The sequence below is a fragment of the Nerophis lumbriciformis genome, linkage group LG34 (assembly GCF_033978685.3).
Source record: "Nerophis lumbriciformis linkage group LG34, RoL_Nlum_v2.1, whole genome shotgun sequence".
NCBI classification, from domain to species: domain Eukaryota; kingdom Metazoa; phylum Chordata; class Actinopteri; order Syngnathiformes; family Syngnathidae; genus Nerophis; species Nerophis lumbriciformis.
In genome coordinates, this window is record NC_084581.2 from 15,912,379 (window position 1) to 15,933,936 (window position 21,558).

Genomic DNA, 21,558 nt, shown 5'->3' on the forward strand with positions numbered 1-21,558 from the left:
TCTTGCCCAAGGACACAACGGACTTGACTAGGATGGTAGAAGGTGGGGATTGAACCCCAGTAACCAGCAACCCTCCGATTGCTGGCACGGCCACTCTACCAACTTCGCCACGCCGCCCCTACTGTAATATGATTGTTCATGTTTTTCAGTCAGTACAGATGGTTGTCTTATCGCAGTGTTGTGCATTACAAACTCAAACATGTTTCGTGCTAACGTAAAAGCGTGCTTATCTCTTGCCGTAGTTAGCTTTTACAGCTAATACCATAGCACGCTGATGTGTTAGTACAAAAGAAAAATAGTTCTGGGTATAACACACGGCACGCTGACAAAGCTTAAACTTATTGTTACTATAACAATCTACAAGGTTAATATAGTTGGCTTCTCTTTCTTCCCCTCCATTTATCTGCTTTCTTTTGTATTTCAAGTTAACTTTACATATATGTATTGTTGCATTTGAACAATTGTATTGTTGATAATAGAGGTAATTATTGTTATTATTCATTATCAATAGTGCTATTTCTATTGGTATTTGTATTGCTCCATTTGTAGTGTAATAATGCTCATTGTCATTTCTGCGTTATTATTTATTTCACTAACTGCTTCTTTGCTGTCACTTTTACAATCATATTTGTACATATCCTATTTGATGATGTTGTTCTATTGTTGTTATTGTTGTTGTTGTCTCTGTGTCTTATCCCCCTCTGTCTTCCTTTTTTTCCTCTTTCTATCCCCTCCTGCTCCAGCCCGGCTGCACCAAATAATAATATAAATCCATTTCCATCCATCCATCCATTTTCTACCGCTTATTCCCTTTTGGGGTCGCTGGAGCCTATCTCAGCTACAATCGGGCGGAAGGCGGGGTACACCCTGGACAAGTCGCCACCTCATCGCAGGGCCAACACAGATAGACAGACAACATTCACACTCACATCCACACACTAGGGCCCATTTAGTGTTGCCAATCAACTTATCCCCAGGTGCATGTCTTTAGAGGTGGGAGGAAGCCGGAGTACCCGGAGGGAACCCACGCAGTAAAGTCAAATACAAATAAGGCAACAAGAGAAGTAACCCACTCTTTTGTAAAGTAAATCTGAACAGCAGATATGGGCATCTACATCAACTATATGATTTGCCTGAGTAGCTGGACAGGACAAAAAAAAAGAAAAAAGAAATAGAGTTCTTGTGTTCACTTTTACAATAACAATGTTGCTACAGTTTGATTATTATACAGGTTACGAAACGTAACCTGTATTGTTGACAGTTTTTGAATGCATTTTTTAAGTGATTTAGAGGTAGAATTGATTGCTCCCATTAGCTGCATTGCTAGCTACATAGAACAAAAGTTGATTTTTTGTCTCTCATATTGGTTGTGAACGATAGGCGATATTAAAAAAGAAAAAGAAAAAAAGGGGCAGTTCCACTTTAAAATGAATGCACTCTCCCTGCAGGCAATATTCCTAATTAAACTCATGATGTCTCACGAGCCAAATTAAAGACGTCGGTGGGCCGTAGTTTGGACACCCCTGGTGTATACAAACACACACCGTATGTGTAAAGCATATTGTTGTGGATTGTAAAGAATGTTTTTACATTTATCTTAAAATATTCTCATATTTGTGTTGAATTTTTTTTTTTAACAGTTTGAATTATTTTTAGTGATTTACTTCTTTTAAGTTGTTTTGTGCTACTTTGTTTTTACACTGACCGTCTGGCGAGAACTGGTCCTTCTCAAACACAGTGATGCACAGCACGTCCTGGTAGAGGTCTTTGATGAAGAACTGGCAGTTGAAGTTCCACTTAGGGTTGAGGGTGTTGCTGAGGGCTCTGGAGGTGTAACACTGAGCCCCCATGGTCAGCTCGCAGTAAGGGTTGCTCTTCCCTGCCACGGCACAACGATGAGAACGACCACAAACATTTCAGGTTGTCTCTTTCTGAGGAATTACCATTGGGCTTGCAGGCTTTGAGCTCCTGAGCCTCAGTGACGGTCACCAGCAGTCTGCCGATGCCGCTGGTCTTCAGAGAGCGAGCTTTGGAGGAGGACAGGGACAAATCAGAAAGAGACTGCCATCACAGAAACACGTTAGAATTCACCTTGATACGCCTTCTCCCTTTTTTTCTTCTCCGTCTCGATGAAATACTCCGACGCCACTTTGATTTTTTGCACCCACGTCGCCCTGACCAACAACCATACAGAGGCCACAACATTAGGTACACCTACGTCATCTAAACTCATCCAAGATGAGAAATATTAATTACAAGTTACACTACTGCCATACTGTTTGTAATATTTTGGCAAAAACGTGAAAAATAAATAAATAAACCACACAAAAATATATTATAAAATCACTATGAAACCATCCATCCATCCATCCATCTTCTTCCGCTTATCCGAGGTCGGGTCGCGGGGGCAGCAGCCTAAGCAGGGAAGCCCAGACTTCCCTCTCCCCAGCCACTTCGTCCAGCTCCTCCCGGTGGATCCCGAGGCGTTCCCAGGCCAGCCGGGAGACATAGTCTTCCCAACGTGTCCTGGGTCTTCCCCGTGGCCTCCTACCGGTCGGACGTGCCCGAAACACCTCCCGAGGGAGGCGTTCGGGTGGCATCCTGACCAGATGCCCGAACCACCTCATCTGGCTCCTCTCGATATGGAGGAGCAGCGGCTTTACTTTGAGCTCCCCCCGGATGGCAGAGCTTCTCACCCTATCTCTAAGGGAGAGCCCCGCCACCCGGCGGAGGAAACTCATTTCGGCCGCTTGTACCCGTGATCTTGTCCTTTCGGTCATGACCCAAAGCTCATGACCATAGGTGAGGATGGGAACGTAGATCGACCGGTAAATCGAGAGCTTTGCCTTCTGGCTCAGCTCCTTCTTCACCACAACGGATCGATACAGCGTCCGCATTACTGAAGATGCCGCACCGATCCGCCTGTCGATCTCACGATCCACTCTTCCCTCACTCGTGAACAAGACTCCGAGGTACTTGAACTCCTCCACTTGGGGCAAGATCTCCTCCCCAACCCGGAGATGGCACTCCACCCTTTTCCGGGCGAGAACCATGGACTCGGATTTGGAGGTGCTGATTCTCATCCCAGTCGCTTCACACTCGGCTGCGAACCGATCCAGTGAGAGCTGAAGATCTTGGCCAGATGAAGCCATCAGGACCACATCATCTGCAAAAAGCAGAGACCTAATCCTGCAGCCACCAAACCAGATACCCTCAACGCCCTGACTGCGCCTAGAAATTCTGTCCATAAAGGTTATGAACAGAATCGGTGACAAAGGGCAGCCCTGGCGGAGTCCAACCCTCACTGGAAACGTGTCCGACTTACTGCCGGCAATGCGGACCAAGCTCTGACACCGATTATACAGGGAGCGAACCGCCACAATAAGACAGTCCGTTACCCCATACTCTCTGAGCACTCCCCACAGGACATCCCGGGGTACACGGTCGAATGCCTTCTCCAAGTCCACAAAGCACATGTAGACTGGTTGGGCAAACTCCCATGCACCCTCAAGGACCCTGCCGAGAGTATAGAGCTGGTCCACAGTTCCACGACCAGGACGAAAACCACACTGTTCCTCCTGAATCCGAGGTTCGACTATCCGGCGTAGCCTCCTCTCCAGTACACCTGAATAGACCTTACCGGGAAGGCTGAGGAGTGTGATCCCACGATAGTTGGAACACACCCTCCGGTTCCCCTTCTTAAAGAGAGGAACCACCACCCCGGTCTGCCAATCCAGAGGTACCGCCCCCGATGTCCACGCGATGTTGCAGAGTCTTGTCAACCAAGACAGCCCCACAACATCCAGAGCCTTAAGGAACTCCGGGCGGATCTCATCCACCCCCGGGGCCTTGCCACCGAGGAGCTTTTTAACTACCTCGGCAACCTCAGCCCCAGAAATAGGAGAGCCCACCACAGATTCCCCAGGCCCTGCTTCCTCATAGGAAGACGTGCTGGTAGGATTGAGGAGGTCTTCGAAGTATTCTCTCCACCGATCCACAACATCCGCAGTCGAGGTCAACAGAGCACCATCCCCACTATGAAACCTAACTAATTAAATACTAAAAATAGGGTGAAATTAAACAATTTGTCCATTTATTTCTGTGTGATCATAATTATCCATCCATCCATCCATTTTCTACCGCTTATTCCCTTTTGGGGTCGCGGGGGGCGCTGGAGCCTATCTCAGCTACAATCGGGCGGAAGGCGGGGTACACCCTGGACAAGTCGCCACCTCATCGCAGGGCCAACACAGATAGACAGACAACATTCACACTCACATCCACACACTAGGGCCAATTTAGTGTTGCCGATCAACCTATCCCCAGGTGCATGTTATATTAAAACTATTTATAATTTTTTTAAATGACATTCTCTTATTTTCAGTCAAATTTGTTTGGGCCATATTTGTACATGTAGCTCAGGCAATTCAAAGTAATATTTCACCATTTTATTAATCGCTTAATTCATTCCATACATCAATAATTTCAAAACCGTATACATAATAATACAAATAAATAATAGTAAATCCTTGTCTATTCGTTTTTATTTATTTATTGTAAATAGTAACTTAAACAGAAAGGGGTTTGATAGCTCCAGAAAAGTGCTGCTGTGGCATTTTTATAGATTTTGTCTTTTGTGTTTTTTTGCCATTTCAAGTGAATTAAATGAAATGCTACTACTGTACAGGTATCTACTGTGTTCAGATAAAACAAATACATAAAAACAAAAAATAGTTATATAAAAAACAGGAAAAATACTAATAAACCACAACATGTATTTATAATATAGATCAGGGGTGTCAAACTAATTTTAGATCGGGGGCCACATGGAGAAAAATCTACTCCCAAGTGGGCCGGACTGGTAAAATCACGGCACGATAACTTAAAAATAAAGACAACTTCATATTGCTTTCCTTGTTTAAAAATAGAACAAGCACATTCTGAAAATGTACAAATCATAATGTTGTTGTTGTTTTTTACACTTACATGTTGCGGTTAATAGTATTCTATCTTTATTTGTCGTTATTTGTATTTTCTGAATAAATTATGTGATAAAGTTCATCAGTCAACTCATTGGTGTTACTTTTCAATCTATCAAGATAACAAAATGATATCAAAATCAAATTACAGGATGTTATTTATGTTGTTTGATCATTTTCCTCAACTGATGTACTAACATCATGTGGTTTATTTTGTACATATGTAGCATCGTCTACAAAGATACAAATATTTGTTATTGCAACATCCAGTAGACACATTTAGAACAGCTGTTTCTTTCATTCAAAATTTTCAGGTTAATTTTTATACTTAGCAAACTCATCCCGCGAGCCGGATAAAACCTGTTCATGGGCCTGGTCGGGCCCTCGGGCCGTACGTTTGACACCCATCAAAAATAGAAGAAGAAAAAAGTAAAATAAATTTTTTTTTTAACATATAAAAATAATAAACAAAATAATAAAATACCATTTTGTATAATACAATACTAAATAAAAAAATACATTTATATTAAATTTTTTTTTTAATTTGTTTTCAAAAACTTTACTTTAAAATTAAGTCATTGACAGCCGCAGGTGAACTAATAATATGTAATGATATGGAGCTAATCCCACCTTTCATTCAAGGTCTCGGTCCTGAGCGAGTAGACGCGGTCGATGTGCGAGACGTGGAAGAGCGGCTCGTCGCTGGACGGGTCAGGTGGCATTTTCACCAAAACCTCATTGAGGAAGAGTGGCTGTTTGAGGTGAGGGGGAAGAAAAAGTGTGATGCAAAACCTACAAAGCGCTCTAATGCTGTGATGCAGACCCTCCAGGATTTTGTGGGTGGATTGTTAAATGGTAATGCATACATTTGAGGTGACTTTTACAGAAAGTGGCAGCAAAAGCTGTGATGTTTTGGCTTATTTTTAAAATGATATTAATTCAACTTGCGATTTTATGACCTTGTTGTCAATATTTTAAGTCTTCTTTGTAAGCTTTTGTGAGCTATCTGCTGTGTTGTGCACAAGTTGCATATTTTGGCCATGTTAAACATTTGTTTATGCTCCAACACATTTATTCTCACACATCAAGAGCATTTCTGAACTGTTGAGAGCAATCCATAGCGCAGATTTTTCTTGGTAAATGAGACTTGATGAGAAATTATCATCACATGTCAACACGTCTGTCATGTAAATGCTGCTGAGGTCAGCGTTGTAAATGGAAATCTCTTCTTAATTGCCTTACTCTGGATAAATAAAAGGTAAATAAATATCCAACTACATAGAAACTAGGAAGTGAGCGCGCCTATTGCTAAATGCTAGATGTTTGTATACTACATTACCCAGAATGCTTAGCGCCATAGTCAGGAGCTGAAAGTAGGTGTGGACTATGTGGGAGGATGGCAATTGTGGGTTGATCAATGAAAAGTTCATATATTGTCACATGTTGTTGTTCCTGCTTTGGCTACACAAGAAACAAACATATATTTTGATTAGACAGTTGAAATGTGTGTTTGAGCGCCGCTCACAGACAAATTTGATTGCCAAAAATGATGCTCATTGGCCAGAAGTTGCAGGAAAGAAGTGGGCATTTTGCAGGAATTGGTTGAATTTGCGTGAATTGACACAATGGCAAAATCCTGGAGGGACTCTTGGTGGTGCGGTTAGCCTCACCGTCTTGTACATCTTGAGCTGCATGCTGCTCTTGGGGCTGAAGAGCTTGTCCGGACCCGAGGAGGAGAAGGTCTTGGCGGCATTTGTGAGGAGGAGGAAGTCGTTGAAGAGGAAGGCCCACAGCTCTCTGCTGCTCTTGGACTTGTGCAGACGACCGCTGTGGAGGAGCTTGCGTGGGCCCAAGCAGTTGGTCAACGAGTTAAACAGCAAGTGCTGCAACACAACAAGTGTTTGTATTATTTACAAAAAGAGAAAGCAACCAGAGTCGTCAACTGCCAAGTTATTGTGTATTGATAATAAACGTGTGTGTTGGACTTCCTGTTCCTGCTTTTCTATCTTTTATTGGCCATCAAATTATATCGCTCACACATCGAGCAACAAGATGATAGAGCAAACGAGGGCTGGGGGACAATGATCACAAATTATTTTTTCATATCATCCAATCTCATTTAATATTATGATTTTATTTCCTTATTAATGGCGGATTGTCCCGTGCAGGATTATACAAAGTACCATTGCATCCCTACTGTAGTATCTTGTAACAGTCATTTCCGCCATGTTTGATCGAGGTAATCAATGCTACCAGCTGACAACTGTTATTTTGTTCATATGTGTGATTGTGTCTGCAAGAGGTGCAGCGGTACAGGGAAACCACACTCGGTTTTAGGACCACGGTTTTGCTTTTTTTTTGTTATGTTTTGTGGGTGTTTTCCTCTCAAAGGTCTTTTATTTTGCTTGTAGTCACAAATTTGCTTATCACAAACTTCATTCTGCAATAAACAAAGTATATCAGTGTTGTAATGAATATTAAGACTTTTATTTCAAGTTTTAAAATTCACTAAACAACACTTTCAAATGGTGAATTATTATTTGTATTCCTTAATTACTTGTATACATCAGTGCTTCTCACCAGTACTTTGGTAAACGACAAGCGGTGACCAGATTGTCGAGTTTTTTTTAAACTCAAATACTGTATCATGTATTTAATGAAAATAAATTAAAGTGCAGTTTGAATTTGAGGTACTGTAAAAAAATGTGTACCGACTCATAAAACAAGTTTAATAATTATTTCAGGAACAAAATGTTTGTATACACAAGAGTTTTTTAGTACATGTTCTATCTGAGGAGTTGAATCAGAGCAAAGATAAACAAAAATTCTGATTAAAAAATATTTAGATATAGAAATTGATTTTTCTGATTAAATTAGTGGGTGTGTTTATTTTCCCAGTCAGGACCAACACAGTAGTTCAGTCACAAAGACATTCGGTGCCTGCCTGTAAGTCCGCATTGAGGGCATGATGACAGCAGGTGAGCTGCAGCAGACAGAAGGGCTTAAAGTGTGTCACTAATGTTGCTGCTCCTTCACAACAATGTGATTCACCTTCCATGCTAGTATTAGCCATAGTTCTTTATTTTATTCTTATGAACTGCACTTCCAGCTGTGTAAAGGGGAAGAGGCACAACGCTGATTGAACTTTAATTGTGAATTACAGGGAGCTTGACTTTCGTGACGATGGACAGGGACGGTTGCGCACAAATCCATCCATCCATCCATTTTCTACTGCTTGTCCCTTTCGGGGTCGCGGGGGGTGCTGGAGCCTATCTCAGCTGCATCCGGGCGGAAGGCGGGGTACACCCTGGACAAGTCGCCACCACATCGCAGGGCCAACACAGATAGACAGACAACATTCACACTCACATTCACACACTAGGGACCATTTTAGTGTCGGCAATCAACCTATCCAACGGATACAAACACGTGTACACAAAGACACACACATTCACAGACACACACAGGACCACGGTCATTTAAGGCGGATTGTTCCGTGCAGGATTATACCGTGCATTGTTGCTTTCCTACTGTTAACTACTGCGGTATCTTCTAAGAGACATTTCCGCCATGTTTGATCGAGGTAAAAAAGCTAACAGCTGATCACAGTGATGGAACTGAAATTAATCACGATCATATAATCGTCTAGCCCTAGAGTAAACTAGAAAAGAATGGGAGCAGCTTTTCCAATTTTTGCACAATTCCTCCGAATGAGAATGGCTGTTAAATGACAGCAGATTGACCCAAACAATAACAATATATTTCAGTGTTTATATTCAATAAGTGCTAACCTCGATGGCTCCGTCACACTGCACGTGGCTCTGGATCCACTCCAAGCGATCAGAGTTCTCCTTCTCCCGGACGCCCTCGTTGACCTGAGAGCACAACTCCTCTGCGCGCTCCAGAGCTTCCCTCAAAGTAGCGTGGTCAGCGTGGTGGTCAGGGGTATGCTCTAGGATCTGTGCACATGATGATTCTATTAAAAGTAGTTAGGTTGTGTGGCTGCTCCTCTGTGTTGTCCATACATTCTTTATGAGCAGAGGGTAACGGGTGATTCTCTGCATGGGCTTCAGCAGGAAGCTGGACAGCGGCATTCCTTTACAGCGGTAGTTAGTGGCGATCTTCTACGCAGGAGGAGACACAAAAACATGTGTGCCGATGTCAGTGTCCACCATAAAAACTTCTATCTACAAATACTGCCTTTCTTACTAAGAGTAATACTCATTGTGATACACCAAAGCTAATCAGGCAGTAACTGAATGCATACAAAGTTGAGAAAGAAAAAGGGTTATTTTTGATGGCATGTTAGATAAAACTTGGCAGGTTTTGAACAAATAAATGATTTGCATTCAAGTAAAACACTTCCTGTTCCTGTATGACATTCAGACGAATATTTTTTTTAATAAATTATGCATGCAAGTAATTTACCAGGATTAATTGCGTTATACAAGTGTATCCATATGTACCGGTATGTATTTGTGTATTTGAAGGACAATGTGCAGTTACAATAAAAAGATGGCTGCACCAGATTTAGCACCACGCTAATTTCCATCTGGAGTCCTTTTCTGGCACATTTAGCATCCACAATTAAAATTACACATTATTAAAAATACATTGCAAGATTGAAATTACATAATGAAAAGCAATACACAGAGAAAGTGCGAGTAACAAATCAGTGCAGAAGGATATATAGTGCAACAGTTTTGATCAAAATCCACATAACACAGCATACAGTGCATTCGCAATCAGATGGTACCCACGAGGGTATCATCCAATAGCTATATACCCCATTGGTATTGCATATGTAAACAAGATGGCGATATTACACTATTAGACTGGTACTCTGATGGAGGCAGACTTTTTTTTTGGAACATTACAGTCGCCCCTGGATACTGACCATAACACTCTGTTTGTTAGTTGAGAGTGTAGCTGTTTTAAGGGGTGGTGGAGCGGCATCATCAAGGATCTTACGTACCAGGTGGATATTGGAGTACCTGATGAAGTTTTCAAAGCTAAGTCTAATGTATTTTTCAAGGATGTTACTACGGTGGCATCGCCGAGGCTTTTTATCGAGGATCGTTTTAAATTCTCTCAGATCATTACATAATCAAACACTGAAAATCCTTGGCGATGCCACCGTAGTAACATCCTTGAAAAATACATTATACTTAGCTTTGAAAACTTCATCGGGTACTCCAATATCCACCTGGTACGTAAGATCCTTGATGATGCCGCTCCACCACCCCTTAAAACAGCTACACTCTCAACTAACAAACAGAGTGTTATGGTCTGTATCCAGGGGCGACTGTAATGTTCCAAAAAAAAAGTCTGCCTTTTCCCAGTCAGCCTTTTCCTACGAAGCCATCAAAGAATGGAATGGTGCTCCTGATCTGAGAGAATTTAAAACGATCTGGCTTGAGACCATGATGATATACAGTACAAGATATGCGATATGATCATTGCATTGAAAAAAGAATTAGCTGCTTCCAATGATAAAAAAGCTCCTGATTTGCTGGAAGTTAGTAATGTTATATTTCAGAACATGACATACCTTTTTAACATGATTTTTAAAATTTAGTGTAGGATCCAGTATCCTGCATAGATATTTACCTTCCTCACCATTATTGATCATGTAACTATTCACAAATAGATGTTTGGGAGAACACTTTGATTTGGTTTGTTTGAAAAAGGCATTGTGGCATTTTTATCTGTGTTCAGCGTAAGGTAGGACTCCTTCAGCCACTCTGTTGCTTTGGATATTACTACGGACAGCTTAGCTGCAACCAGATTTGCATCGGAACCGTGAGTAAAAAAAACTGTGTCGTCAGCATATATTAAGATCTCCACATCTTCATAAATGGAAGGCAGGTCATTGATGTACAAACTGAAGAGCAGTGGCCCCAGAATAGACCCTTAAGGTACCCCTGTGGTACAGAAAGTGAGCGGTGAAGTTTTGTCATTCATTCTTATACGCTGTGAGCGATCTGCGAGGTAAGATTGAAACCAACTGATAGTGTTTGCATATATATATATATATACACACACACACATACATGTATGTATGTATGTATGTATGTATGTATGTATGTATGTATGTATATATATATATATATACACACACACACACACACACACACACACACACACACACACACACACACACATATATATATATATATATATATATATATATATATATATATATATATATATATATATACCTGCCAACTTTTGAAATCAGAAAAACCTAGTAGCCAGGGTCCAAGGGCCGCAGGCCCCGGTAGGTCCAGGACAAAGTCCTGGTGGGGGGTTCCTTCGCCCCCCGACGCAAAATGATTATTAGCATTCAGACAGGTTAAAATGTTGCTAAAACCATCACTTTTCTATCAGTCACAGTGACTTTTCAAAACAAAAATATTACAGCAAAAATCATATGGGTTGATTGACATGTTTATTCTGTAAGCTAACTTCAATAGTTTGAAATTATTTTGACAGTTAATGCCAGTTATCCTGTCAACCTTTCACAAGACTTCAATTTGTTAATTGAAAGTATAAACAGTATAAACACTTTTTACAGTAAACAAATGGTAAAACAGTACTAAACAATTCCATTAAAAAAAAAAATTGGTGTCATTATTAACTTTCTGTTCAAGCTTGTATAATCTACTGCCTTGTTCAATTGTAAAAAATATTCTGTGCCTAAAATTCACATTTCTATCACAATTATCATACTGTAAACATGGTAAGCTAACTTCATTAAAATTAATAGTCCTGTCAATAGCATGGCATTACAATTCAAATGTAGTTTTTTTGTAAGCCTTTCAAAATAATTCAAAATATGAAAAATTAATGAAAATTAATTTAAGCCATCAGACACTTGAAAAGTGGCACATCACATCTCTAATGTAATCATTTTAACTTTTCAACAGAAATAGCACTGCAAAAATATTAAGGACATACTTCTGTATTTTGGTAGTTAGTTAGTTTGGTACTCGTTTTATCTTTTAACCTGTTCATTGTACAGCACTTTGGCTACCCTTGTGGTAAATTTTAAATGTGCTTTATAAATAAAGTTGATTTGATTTGATTTGATTTAGTTATGCTGTCAACATTTAACAAGATTTCTTCAACTTGGACTTGAAAGCATAAATAGTATAAACACTTTTAACAGTATAACAGTACTAAACAATTCCAATAGATAACATTGGTGTCACTACCTTTTTGTTTGCTCAATTATTGCCTCCGTAAATAAAACTTCGGCATTTATCACATCCAAAGAATCTGTTTGGGCGATGAAAAACGTTGAAAGTTTTCCACTTGTATCGCTAGCAACGGCATTAGACTTGTGTTTTTTTGTCCCAACGTGGTCTTTTACATCGCTAATTCCTCCGTGTCCGATCGAAAAATCTTGTCTGCACAAGGTGCAATTCGCGTAGTTTTCACCCTTTTTGGAACGGATAATTATTCCCGGATAGGCTTTTGAATATTCTTCACGGAATGACTGCAGTTTTCTTTTCGGTTTATGTTGAGTAAATGTGATCTCATTGTTATTAATGCTGTTTCTGTGTATCATGAGAAGAAAGGCTTGCTGTTGTTGTTATGCGCCTCCAATAGGTTATATACGGTAGTGCAGGTTCATCCGCGCTATCGTCACGTGATCTCTTCCGGTTCACTTCGCGCGAGAGAATATGAGATACACACAGAAAAGTTTGATGGAGTTGTGTTCTATTTTCCACAGTTACCGATGTTTTGTTTCCCGGTGCTGTGAGGCATTGTACTGAACCATCCTTAAAATAAACCATCATCTTTCATATATATACAACTGGAGTATTCATTGAAGATGAATGAAGAAAGAGGAAACCCAACAGTTTAAGACTCGTATGCGATTTTTCTCCGGCTGATTCCATGATCGTTCGCTCGTTTGGAAACAATGGCCTCGTGCTTGGCAGCGGTGCTATAAATAGCCTCGCGCATGGTATTCGGAATGGCTCGATAGGAAGTTACGGGAAGCAGTGTCGATTGTCATTGTTACGCGATTTCGTGAATAAAACTTAAAAAAAAATAAAAAAAATTTAATTAATGAAAAACCGTATTTTTTATCACTGCAACCGTAACCCGGAATAGGTTGATGAAAACCGTACTAATTACGAGAAAACTGGAGTAGTTGGCAGGTATGTATATAAATATATATATATATATATATATATATATATATATATATATATATATATATACATACATACTAGAGATGCGCGGTTTGCGGACACAACCGCGGAGTCCGCGGATTATCCGCGGATCGGGCGGATGAAATTTAAAAAAATAAGATTTTATCCGCTCGCGGGTCGGGTCGGGCGGATTAATTAGATTTCTTTTTTTTTTTTTTTTTTTCTTTCTTTTTTTTGCGGGTGGCAGTTAAACCAATTGGGAAATATATATACATAGTTAAATGTTGTTACCCACATACGAAAAACGAGCAGGCACCTGCAGCATATGCCACAACAGAAGAAGAAAAAAAAAAGAGATGGACACTTTTACGGAGCGGAGAAGGGACGCCTCGCCGGGGTCCGGGACCGAGGCCCCTTCCCCCGAGAGGGCCCCACCGGGAGCCGTAGCTGAGGCGATCCGCGAGAAGGGCCCGACGCACGTCCAGGGTCACTACCGCGCCCACCGCACCGACACCCCGCCTCGTCCGCTTTCGCCGCGGCCGGCGTCACGCGCAGCAGGTAAGCAGCTTACCTGCCCGCCACCCCCGTGGCCGGGGGATCGTAACATGGGTCACTCCGCGCGCTCCGCCCGCGCAGCTTACCTGCTTGCTCGCAAAATGATTATTAGCATTCAGACAGGTTAAAATGTTGCTAAAACCATCACTTTTCTATCAGTCACAGTGACTTTTCAAAACAAAAATATTACAGCAAAAATCATATGGGTTGATTGACATGTTTATTCTGTAAGCTAACTTCAATAGTTTGAAATTATTTTGACAGTTAATGCCAGTTATCCTGTCAACCTTTCACAAGACTTCAATTTGTTAATTGAAAGTATAAATAGTATAAACACTTTTAACAGTATGTCGTGCTGTGAAATACAGCCGACAGGATGGCGCAGCAAACACGAAGCAAGGCCATGCTGCAGGAGAACAAAGGACTTCTTTCATTTAAGGTTTGTGATAAACCATCAAACTCATTCGTTAAAAGGACTCTATAGTAATATAAAGCGAATTTTTCTGGACATTATCATGCAAGAAAAGTTTATTTTTGGGATCGCGATCACCGCGTAATGATTTTTAAAGGTTGCATTACAAACATGTAACTGTCCCATGTGATCAGCCAGTGCTATTGGAAGTCCATGCTCAATTATTGCCTCCGTAAATAAAACTTCGGCATTTATCACATCCAAAGAATCTGTTTGGGCGACGAAAAACGTTGAAAGTTTTCCACTTGTATCGCTAGCAACGGCATTAGACTTGTGTTTTTTTGTCCCAACGTGGTCTTTTACATCGCTAATTCCTCCGTGTCCGATCGAAAAATCTTGTCTGCACAAGGTGCAATTCGCGTAGTTTTCACCCTTTTTTTTATTTTTATTAATATTAGATATATAACAACGGGCGGATGCAGTTCTGATCAAACGTTACATCGGGTGGATGGCGGATGGTTGACGACTTTCTGCCGCGGTTGCGGATGAAATAAATTGCCTATCCGCGCATCTCTAATACATACATACACATACATATATATTATATATATATACATACATACACATACATATATATTATATATATATATACACATACATACATACATACATACCAGTGACGTGCAGTCACTAGAGGCAGGTGAGGCGGGGCCTCACCTGCCATCATGGAAAGAAAAAAAATGTAAAAAGAAAAAAAAAATTATTAAATTGTTAAATGTATCCAGTGATTATACTATAAAGTTATTTTCCATTTAACTTCACCAGTTTTAGATTATTTTTATTCAAAATCGCTGAATTTTCACATTTGTCGTTCAAATACTGAGAAGAGACGGTGCGGTGAACAGCAGCCAGTTGAGGCACGTCACTCATTTGTGCCTCACCATGGATTGCGGACTCGGCAAACTGCTGGCCTGCTGTGCAGTGAGACCGTATTGCTATATGAACTATATTATACATTTCCATAGTTTAGTTAGCTGAGGTATATAATGTACAGTGTATTTTGTCAACAACTGTATGTGTGTAACGTATTTCTTGTGCTGAGCGATCATAAAACGGCTGCAAAAGACGCACTGGCTGAAGCTCGCAGTAATCCGCCTCCTGCACCCCCGCCGTAGAATTTGCACCCCCTGACGGGAGTGTTATATCAACTATAGCCCACACTTAAACTTTCCACGTGCAAGATTGAATCTATTTAAAAAAGTTATTTCATAAGAAACCAAAAAGTGCAAAAACAATAATGTTCGTGTTGGAGGAGTTGTGAATGACTGCAGGGCCACAACATTAGGTACACCTGCAGACTGCAGGTGTACCTAATTCACAACTCCTCCAACACGAACATTATTGTTTTTGCACTTTTTGGCTTCTTATTAAATAACTTTTTAACCTATTTTTATGGGCTTTCCTCTTTGTGATGTTAAGTTCCTGTTATGCGCTGTTATACAGTACATGCCTTGAGCTCTTATTTTGAAGGCGCTAAGAGCGGAAGTGATGACACGTTGGAGTGGAGCGTAGGTTTTTGAAAGAAGGTAAATAAAGTGGTCCTCGTGTAAACTGGAGCCTTCGTGTTTGTTATTTTGTAGTTTCATACAGTATAGGCGACATTTATAAACCCTCGGTTACACTTTTTTAAATAGATTCAATCTTGCACGTGGAAAGTTGAAGTGAGGGCTTTAGTTGATATAACACTCCCGTCAGGGGGTTCATTAATCCAGCACAACAGCGGCGCATAGACTTCATTTATAAGTAAAGGTAAGACCATAATAACGTTTTTTTATTAAATGTGCTTTTTTGTGTGCTACAGTTTGTATGTGTAAAGTTAAAGTTAAGTTAAAGTACCAATGATTGTCACACACACACTAGGTGTAATGAAATGTGTCCTCTGCATTTGACCCATCCCCTTGTTCATCCCCTGGGAGGTGAGGGGAGCAGTGGGCAGCAGCTGCGCCGCGCCCGGGAATCATTTTTGGTGATTTAACCCCCAATTCCAACCCTTGATGCTGAGTGCCAAGCAGGGAAGAATGCTGGTATGAGCTTTTAAACATAACCCGTTAACTGCTGCCAATCAAATGGTGAATAAGATACTCTTTAGGGTTCATATGTTTGTAAATCTGACTGTGATGAAGTCAGTGCCTCACCAGCCATCAACCTCACCGCACGTCACTGATACATACATATATATATACACACACACACACACACACACACACACACATATATATATATATATATATATATATATATATATATATATATATATATATATATATATATATATATATATATATATATATATATATATATATATATATATATATATACATATACATACACATACATTATATATATATATATATACATACATATATATATATATATATATATATATACATATATATATACATACATATATATATATATACATATATATATATGTATATACATATATATATATATATATATATATATATATATATATATATACATATATACATACACACACATTATATATATATACATATACATATACATATATATATACATATATATATATAGTGTGTGAATGTGTGTGTGAATGGGTAAATGTGGAAGTAGTGTCAAAGCGCTTTGAGTACCTTGAAGGTAGAAAAGCGCTATACAAGTACAACCCATTTGATCATTTATCATATACATACATACATACATACATACATACATACATACATACATACATATATATATATATATATATATATATATATATATATATATACACATATACAGTGTGCAGCTGAGATAGGCTCCAGCACCCCCCGCGACCCCAAAAGGGACAAGCGGTAGAAAATGGATGGATGGAGATATATATATATATATATATATATATATATATATATATATATATATATATATATATATATATATATATATATATATATATATATATATATATATATATATATATATATATATATATATATTATTATTATTATTAAATAATGTTTCTTATTGCAATCAAATAACAATTTTGGCCTTAAATAAAATAGTGGACATACTTCTGCTTCTTCATTGAAGTCCAGCTGTGTTTAATTAATAAGATTGGACTTGATTAGGAAAGGCACACACCTGTCTGTATAAGACCTTACAACTCACACTGCATGTCAGAGCAAATGAGAATCATGAGGTCGAAGGAACTGCCCAAAGAAATCAGAGACAGAATTGTGGCAAGACACAGATCTGGCCAGGGTTACAAAATCATTTCTGCATTGCTCAAGGTTCCTAGAGTACAGTCAAGTGGCCTCCATAATACTTAAGTAGAAAAGTTTGGGACGACCACAACTCTTTCCAGACCTGGCCGACCAGCCAAACTGAGCAATCGTGGGAGAAGGGCCTTGGTGAGCGAGATAAAGAAGAACCCAAAGATCACTGTTGCTGAGCTCAAGAGTTGCAGTAGGGAGACGGCCAAAAGTTCCACAAAGTCAACTAGAAAATAGTATGCAAAAACACATGAAGGACTCCCAGACTATGAGAAATACGATCCTCTGGTCAGATGAGACCGAGATTAAACTTTTTGGCATTAAACTTTTTGGCATTACTTTTAAGCGGTATGTGTGGAGAAAACCAGGCACAGCTCATCACCTGCCCAATACAATCCCAACAGTGAAACATGGTGGTGGCAGCATCATGCTATGGGAGTGTTTTTCAGCTACAAGGATAGGGCAACTGGCTGCAATTGAAGAAAAGATTAATGCAGCCAAGTACAGAGATATCCTGGAAGAAAACCTCTTCCAGAGTGCCCAGGACCTCAGACTGGGCGGAAGGTTCACCTTCCAACAAGACAATGACCCTAAGCACACAACAATAACAAAGGAGTGGCTTCAGAAGAATTATGTGACCATTCTTGACTGGCCAAGCCAAAGACCTGACCTAAACCCATCTGAGCATCTCTGGAGAGACCTGAAAATGGCTGTCCACCAATGTTCAGCATCCAACCTGACAGAACTGGACAGGATCTGCAAGGAAGAATGGCAGAAGATCCCCAAATCCAGGTGTGAAAAACTTATTGCATCATTCCCAATGAGACTTATGGCTGTTCTGGCTCAAAAGGGTACTTCTACTCAATACTGAGCAAAGGGTCTGAATATGATCATGTGATATTTCAGTTTTTCTTGTTTAATACATTTGCAAACATTTCTGTTTGTTTCTGTCAAGATGAGGTGCTGAGTGTACATTAATTAGAAATAAAATGAACTTTTTTGATTTTAGCACATGGCTGCAATTAAACAAAGACCGAAACATTTGAAAGGGGTCTGAATACTTTCTGTACCCACTATATGTGTACAGTACATGTAAACAATATGGATATGCAAATGTATGCATACATATGTACAGACAAGCAGTATTTTTTCTTCAACACCATGCATAATTTTTGGTAAAAAAAGTTAAATAAATAACCAAAATTAAAGATGTTGTGGAGAAGAATGGTTTTCATTGTTGTGTAATGAGGATCAGATCATATATTAAGATGTTGTGACTGTTCACCCCGTGACTGCGTGGGTTCTCACCGGGTACTCCGGCTTCCTCCCACCTCCAAAGACATGCACCTGGGATAGGTTGATTGGCAACACTAAATTGGCCCTAGTGTGTGAATGTGAGTGTGAATGTTGTCTGTCTATCTGTGTTGGCCCTGCAATGATGTGGCAACTTGTCCAGGGTGTACACCACCTTCCGCCCAAGTGCAGCTGGGATAGGCTCCAGCCCCCCAGTGGCCCCGAGAGGGACAAGCAGTAGAAAATGGATGGATGGATTTCATCCCTAGCCATTAGAGGGCATATTCGTAACATATTTGTAGTTGCTATGATTTGCTAGTTGCCATAAAATTAAAAAAATATTTAACATTACACAAAAACAAAACAAGAGTCCTACTTTAAGGAAGTCCTTGAAGTCGGGCTGGTTGTGCGTTTTGCTCTGCAGTAGGGCGGCGGCGTTGAGCTGGCAAGAGCAAAAGCGGATGTACGGCTGCATGTGTGTCAACTCCGATGCCAGCAGGTCGCCAATAAGCTGGACCGGCATGTTCTCTCCACCCAATTTCTTGCGGACACGCAGCGCCCTGTGAGGACCGACCACAGACATGAAGGCAACACGTTTACAAGGTGGACATTGGGATGTAGTAGTAGTAGTACTTATACTAAGTACTTACTTGAGTAGTTTAGTGTTACACATGATTAACTCTCTCCAATTTACAAAGATGACGCCCATCTCGCCTTCTGTAAGTCGACCTGAGTCCGACATGGGCTTGTGGAACACCTGAGAGACAACAAGAGCACTCAGAAGACGCAGGCATCAAACTTTGTCAACACAGATTTTTATTGCCACAAAAGTGGGGAGGAATTTTTATAATAAAATGGAATAAAATCTAACAAACACAATTACAATGTAATCTGATGATAATTCATCAAAAATAGAAGTGCATTAACATGTTACATGGAATTGACCATAATTATGTTGAATTCATGTGCAATGTGGATCAGATTATTTTTGCCAACTTTAAACAATAGCTATTTAAGTTAATATAATGTAGATATGAAATAGCAATTTTAAATTAAGTAAGTATCAATATTGACTAAGATTACAAATTGGCTTATTTCAAGTATGCATGTTCTACATAATTAATTCATTTTAATTCATACAAAATAAAACAATCCCTCAAATTCCCGGGGCAGATGAGCAATTTTTATAAGTAATAGTGAAAAATATAGATATTTTAAAAATATTTTAGGTTATGGTTCCTGTAGTGTTTTTGATTACGAAAATGTGTATTTTAAATAAAAAGTTTTACCAAAGATATTTATATAGAATAAAAACATATTTACATTAAACATGCATTAAATATCAATACTATATAGTTGTCTTCATTTTTATTAAATAACTCCTAAATATAATTTGAACAAACACAGGTTGATTATGTTGTGTATCCACTGAAAAACATGCATGTCCAAATGTTTGGACTGAAAGTGATTGTTTCCCTTTCTATTCAAAAAAACAACAATAATGTTGTTGTTTTTTGGTTAAAACATGACCAAAAATGACTATATGATCAAATGTAAAACCAGTAATATCAAAAGATAAATACATAGATAATTTATGAAAATAAGAAAATAAAAAATGGTAGAGGTAGCAACAAGAAACGTGTATATTAGTATACAATATTGTGTGTGTACACATTCAGACCTCCAACACCAGCTCTAGGTCATCCACGTACGTCTCCTCAGTGTGAATGAGCTCATGGATGTAACCCTGCCTCTTCCTCTCTTGGGGGGTCATGGTGTCAAGGGTCATCAGGTAAGCACACCCTGTAACACACACAGGCACACAATACACGCTACAATGTCCCGTGACATAAACACAACAGGTGTGGTAAAATAATATTTTTTCATTGTTAAAAGAGGTTGAGTTTATTTACATGAGCAATGAACAAGAGTGAGGCACATTGTTGTTGTTGTTAATGAAATAAAGCACCAATCATGACTGCATAGGCCTGAATGGAGGAAGACTGGTGTAGTTAATGTTAGGTAAGGTACCGCTTCAAGGCCAGAGATGCAACAAAAGATATGCTGGTGAAAAGAATGCAACATTACACCAAAACCTCTTTCTTTTAGGCTTCCCTACACATATTAAAATAAACCAAGGAGCAAGGAAAATGCAAAGAAAGTGTCCTAAAAGTCCTAAAAAAAAAAGCCTGTGAGCCTGGTGCTGTTCTTGTAGATGACTGGACTTCTGGGTTGCGGTAAGATGAGGAAAACAAGGAGGAAGGAGGATAAGGAAGAGGAGAGGAAAGCCCACATCCTACAGAGGAAACATAGGAGAGATGAAGCGGAGTAGGGGAAGGTGAGCCAGATGAGGGAGAGACAGCAGACATTAATATAGCAGGAATATTAATGCGGGGCATGCACATGCATTAATATTTATAATTATATACATTAAATGCTGTTAATCATGTCCAATGCGTTCATTTTTTGGTGCCTTGACAGACAATATCTGGATAGAAAAACAATAAATTAACATTGTTGTTGTTAATAAATATAATCTACTATAAAGTTATGAAATGTATCAAATATACTTTTAGAAATATATTTAATGGACAGTAGAGTAGAAACTAGCACCACCAGGACACTGCAATGCTAACTTTTAGCTTCCGATTCCAGAAATGTGAATCATTTGCCCCAATTTTTTAAATAGAAGCTGTGATTGAAGGGGGAATTATTCTAGCCATACTTTTTAATCAGAACATTAAAAAAGTGTTAATCTAAAGTACTCTCATGTCTACTCAATATGAAGCTAACGCCATGAGACCGCTAGCTGTTAGCTAGCTTGTTTTTGTTTTTAAAGAACTCTGTAAAACTAAGCAACTTTA

The 21,558-nt window shown here is 39.4% G+C and overlaps 1 protein-coding gene across 2 annotated transcripts in view; it reads right to left on the reverse strand.

The window, feature by feature from the left end:
• The window catches only part of itsn2a (intersectin 2a), a 77,597-nt gene that overhangs the window by 4,291 nt on the left and 51,748 nt on the right, over positions 1–21,558 (reverse strand). For both annotated transcript variants that reach the window (XM_061929734.2, XM_061929733.2), the window contains 10 exons: positions 20,376–20,497; positions 19,345–19,451; positions 19,071–19,254; positions 9,005–9,103; positions 8,771–8,938; positions 6,650–6,862; positions 5,610–5,731; positions 2,092–2,174; positions 1,944–2,027; positions 1,706–1,879 (listed from right to left, as the gene is read on the reverse strand). In XM_061929734.2, coding sequence (XP_061785718.2) covers positions 1,706–1,879; positions 1,944–2,027; positions 2,092–2,174; positions 5,610–5,731; positions 6,650–6,862; positions 8,771–8,938; positions 9,005–9,103; positions 19,071–19,254; positions 19,345–19,451; positions 20,376–20,497 — 1,356 coding nt within the window. The remainder of the gene's footprint in view (positions 1–1,705; positions 1,880–1,943; positions 2,028–2,091; positions 2,175–5,609; positions 5,732–6,649; positions 6,863–8,770; positions 8,939–9,004; positions 9,104–19,070; positions 19,255–19,344; positions 19,452–20,375; positions 20,498–21,558) is intronic.